Source organism: Etheostoma cragini, chromosome 6, assembly GCF_013103735.1.
Source record: "Etheostoma cragini isolate CJK2018 chromosome 6, CSU_Ecrag_1.0, whole genome shotgun sequence".
NCBI lineage: Eukaryota > Metazoa > Chordata > Actinopteri > Perciformes > Percidae > Etheostoma > Etheostoma cragini.
This window is the reverse complement of record NC_048412.1, coordinates 14594238-14598451: the sequence shown is the minus strand read 5'-3', so window position 1 is coordinate 14598451 and position 4214 is coordinate 14594238. Positions and strand designations below refer to the sequence as shown.

General features: G+C 38.3%; 1 protein-coding gene across 2 annotated transcripts in view; it reads right to left on the bottom strand.

Moving 5' to 3' along the window:
* fxyd5 (FXYD domain containing ion transport regulator 5) overlaps positions 1–1619 on the bottom strand; it is a 6894-nt gene extending 5275 nt beyond the window's left edge. For both annotated transcript variants that reach the window (XM_034873158.1, XM_034873159.1), the window contains exon 1: positions 1180–1619. In XM_034873158.1, coding sequence (XP_034729049.1) covers positions 1180–1233 — 54 coding nt within the window. In that variant the 5' untranslated portion in view covers positions 1234–1619. The remainder of the gene's footprint in view (positions 1–1179) is intronic.
* Positions 1620–4214: the final 2595 nt, after the last annotated feature.

Below are 4214 nucleotides of genomic sequence, written 5' to 3'. Positions count from 1 at the left end.
TTGGAAAATGGCTGCAATGAAACAAAGAGTGAAAAATTTAAAGGGGTCTGAATACTTTCCGTACCCACTGTACATCAAACCAAAATTGCTGCTCATTAGCACATAAATAGTGTTAATTCTTGTCTCTTTTAGCTACAACTATGAGGATACAGTTGGATAAATGGGAAATTAAAGAATTGAAGTGAGGGAGCCTTCAATCTTGAACATTTTGTACAAATCTACCAGACAGGAAGTTGCACTCATTGAGGTTTAGCGCCACATGGCCACTTCTTCTCCGTAAAGCACACACCTCCCACACTTCTCCCACGGCATGACAGAAAATATTCCTGTGTTTTATGCCAAACTTTATAAGATACATATACCATAACCATATTTTTTTTTTTCATTTGTCAAAAATGAGTGATCGAGGCAGCACGTTGTGTATGCAATACTCCCACACGTCTCTGTTGAACTTTGTGGCACTATTGATCAAACTTTGTCACATTGTTTAAGTTTGCTACTGTCACCAATTAAAAAAATGGCATTGGAGGACGTGTCAAAACAACTCCTTTAAGCATAATGAAAATCCTGCACTGGTGAGCAGCATTCTCTGAAACAGTGGGAAAGCATACCCTTTCCTCCCCCTCAAAACATATTGCCCCTAGCTTGAAACAAAACACTATAGAAAAACAGAAGTAGGCAAAAAGCTGTCCATTATTGCATGATTTTACAACAACTTAGAGAACAAAAGCTGCCAAGTGGGCACAGCAGAGGCAGGTACGCTGACAGACGGAAGCCTAGGCCAGTGGCTCGGTTAGAATCCACCCCCAACAGAAAATGGATCTGGATCTTTGACCTATTCTGGTGGCAGCTCGTTCTCCAGGTTTAGCACAGTGTGACAGGTGAGCGTCTGTGGCCATCATGAGCTGTGACAGCTCAGATTAGGAGGTCATGCCAATCTTCATTTCACTCCAGAGCATATGTCAAGATGAGGCCTGTTTCCCCTGGGCTATACAGGCGTCTTCCCATTCCCCTAGCCTCACCTGCTTGCCTGTTGTCACATCTAGCACTCTCACTCACTCTCCGTCTTTCTGTTCATCCGCTTGTCTGTCATCCTCCATCAATCTCTTTCAGTCTGCCTCACCAAAACACCCCTTAGCCCTCTGATATTTAGTCATCCATCCAGGCTATGATGCTTACCTTAGTATCCATCCTGTGAGGTGCCTGAGTCCAGAGATTCATCCACGGCCTCATTATCCACGGTGGTTTCCTCTGTATGTCACTTCTGAAAGGCTGATGGGGTAACTGCTAAGCAACCACACCCATGTACTCACCATCACTACTTCCTCATCCAATTGCCTGAACTGTTTTTCAGTCTCTCCCTTACCCACTCTTTCTCATGACATGGCCTCCTCCTTCTTGTTCTTTGGCTTCTAGACTTTCACTCTCACTCACTCTGCTGTGATCTCTGTCTGCAGTTCAACCGTCTCAGCACGGCAGCTTGTCTTCCTATTTTAATTTCTGTTTTCCGTGCAGTGTATTGCCTTTTATTGTACCTGTGTGTTTGTCTGTCTGTCATCTTGTCTTTCTCCATGTTTATACAAGCTGTTCTATTCACAGGTCCATCTGTCATCTGTGTCTATGTTGCTATCTAACAAACAAGAAATTAATGACCTTGTTGTAATGAAAAACTGTTGATCCACTTAAACATGCAGTAGGTGAATTCTTTATTATTTCTTCCTTTTAATGGTGAAGTTTAATCCTTCCTTTAACACAGACATTGAGGATGTTCTAAAATATGTGCAGCTTTAAATAAATATAATTTCTGACTTTAATAACCAGCTTATTAAACAAGCATCTGAGCTATAGAAGGCAATTCTTGAGTATATTTTTAAACATCTTAAAACCTCATTAAAGTCTGTATTTTTTTTTCGTGAACACACCTAACTCCATTATTAACTGGCACAGCCAACTTATTAAATCTGTAGGTGTTTGATTTTTGAACTATTGCTTCAAGCCTGCCGGATTGATGTTTGCGATTGTGACCCAACAGCATTACCCAACTGAGAAGCCTGTTACAGCAGACAAAGCCTGCAATTCATCCAAACTAGCAGAGGACAGTCTTTGTCCAGAAGGCTGGGGATGCTTTTGGATCAGCGGGACCTCTATCACATTTCTATCGTTCTTCTAAAGAAATTGTTAACACTTTATAATGAGCATTAGTTGCAATGCTGTTTTTTCTCAGGTTTTTAGAGGGAAAACATAAACAAAGTGTTAACTCACCCATTTGCATGCTTCCAGTCAATAATCCGCATTATGAGATTTAACCTGGCAATCTGCTTATACACAAATATGATTAGAATACTACTTATGAATATGCTTTTTTCCATTCTTAATATCACTTTTGCTGGTTTTTTTGTATGCTTACAAGATTCTGCTCTGCTTTTTAATTTTAATTTTATGTATATAGGTTTACATATATGTGTAGATAAATAAAAAAAATAGATTTTATCCCTGTGTTCGAGTGGGAGTCTGTGTGCATTTAAATGAGTGAGATGAAGACAAGGATTTACATGTGCTTACATATGAAAAACAAAAAAATAGTTTAAATGTGACTTGAAATAGAAAGATATGTTTCTTTTGTAAAATATTCCGTGTATACCTATGGGGGGAAATACCAGGAGAGTAATCTTTGTTTGGATTTGAATTTTGATTAATGAAGCCTTCACTATTTTCAAATGGAGACAAATGTGGACTGTAGGTGTGCAGCGTTTAAACAATGATACAAATTGTTTTGTTGTTTTACTTTTAACGCTCTATATAAGTAGTTTTTTTAGTTTTAGTTTGACGCTTGTCTTGCCCTGTGGTCTGCAGTATGTATATTATGGCCAGTTCTAGGCCATCTAAATACGCTTTTTCAGATCTGCCGTGATCAAAATGAACAACTAATTGTGTTTTTGTTTCCTAGTTGTCTTTCATGGACTACTGTTAGATTTATTCAGTTGTATTCTTTCATCCACATTGGAGGGCAAATAACATCCTCATTACTGACAACAGGAGAGCACAGCGACAGAGAGAGTCATAATAACTGCCAATAAAATTGTGCTCTAATTTTTAAAACCTGTGGTTGCTTTTGCTTTGATTTCTATTTAGTTCAAATTGAAAATTCTGAATAATGAGAGCAATGACAGGGTTTGCAGAAATTTGAGTTAGCTCCCCACTGGTAGCACAACCTGTTAAAGTGATGAAGGAGTGTTTTTCAATCTCATATTTGTTTTCCTAAAAAACAACAAAAAAACACCTAAAAACAAAGGAGAATGCATGAAAACACTCCTAGAGCTGAGGTAATTAAAGTCTCTTATTTGTTTCTCTTTTGACTTAATTGTGCGCTTGTACTGCCTGAATGTTTGAGTTCCCTCGAGATCCTTCTGAACGCATCATATCAAAACGTTCATGAGGTGATTGAGGAAAAACAGAAGTTGACATACAGTATTGAGCTGTCAAGCCTTCAATTTAGACGATGACTGTTCCTGCCAGAGCCAAAATAATGCATCATGAACAGGCTTTTGGTATGAACACAGCAGTCATCTTGACAGGAACTTAAACAATTGTTCAGTAATGAGACAAACATTCCTTGACAGCTCATGATGGAGAGTAGCGAGCCTAATTGAGGGAACACAGCTTTGTGAAATATTTAGATTTATCTGCAAGCAGTCAGGCCACATTCAGAAACAGAATGTTGTAGGTTGCAATGTGTGCACAACAACCACCTACCCAGGATTTAAACATCACCTCTCTCAGTAGATGTCCCCACTGTATTTTACAATAATAACACAGAAAAGAGTGATGTTTTGTGAGGCTTGGACCTGCTAAAGTTCAATCGTGAAGCAGACCACATCATTTTCATAAAAACAAAGTGGACAATTTTGCTGAGGAAGAGTAAGATTGTACCCTTTTTAGATTATATGTTTTTCCAGTGTTTCTGTTTTGGTGTGTACTCATTAGACTGATGTGGCGAATTGTGTTTGAGAGAAAAGCAGAAGCTGGAAGGGGAACTATGATGCGTGCATAACGGCTTTGTGTACAGCTATATTGGAATACATCTATTTTTTTTGCATGTGTGTTCTGTAGGGTCTCTGGCTGGCTTGTCAATGACATCAGCATCAGTCTGCACCATATTATTTATTTATTTATATATATATATATATATATATATATATATATATATATATATA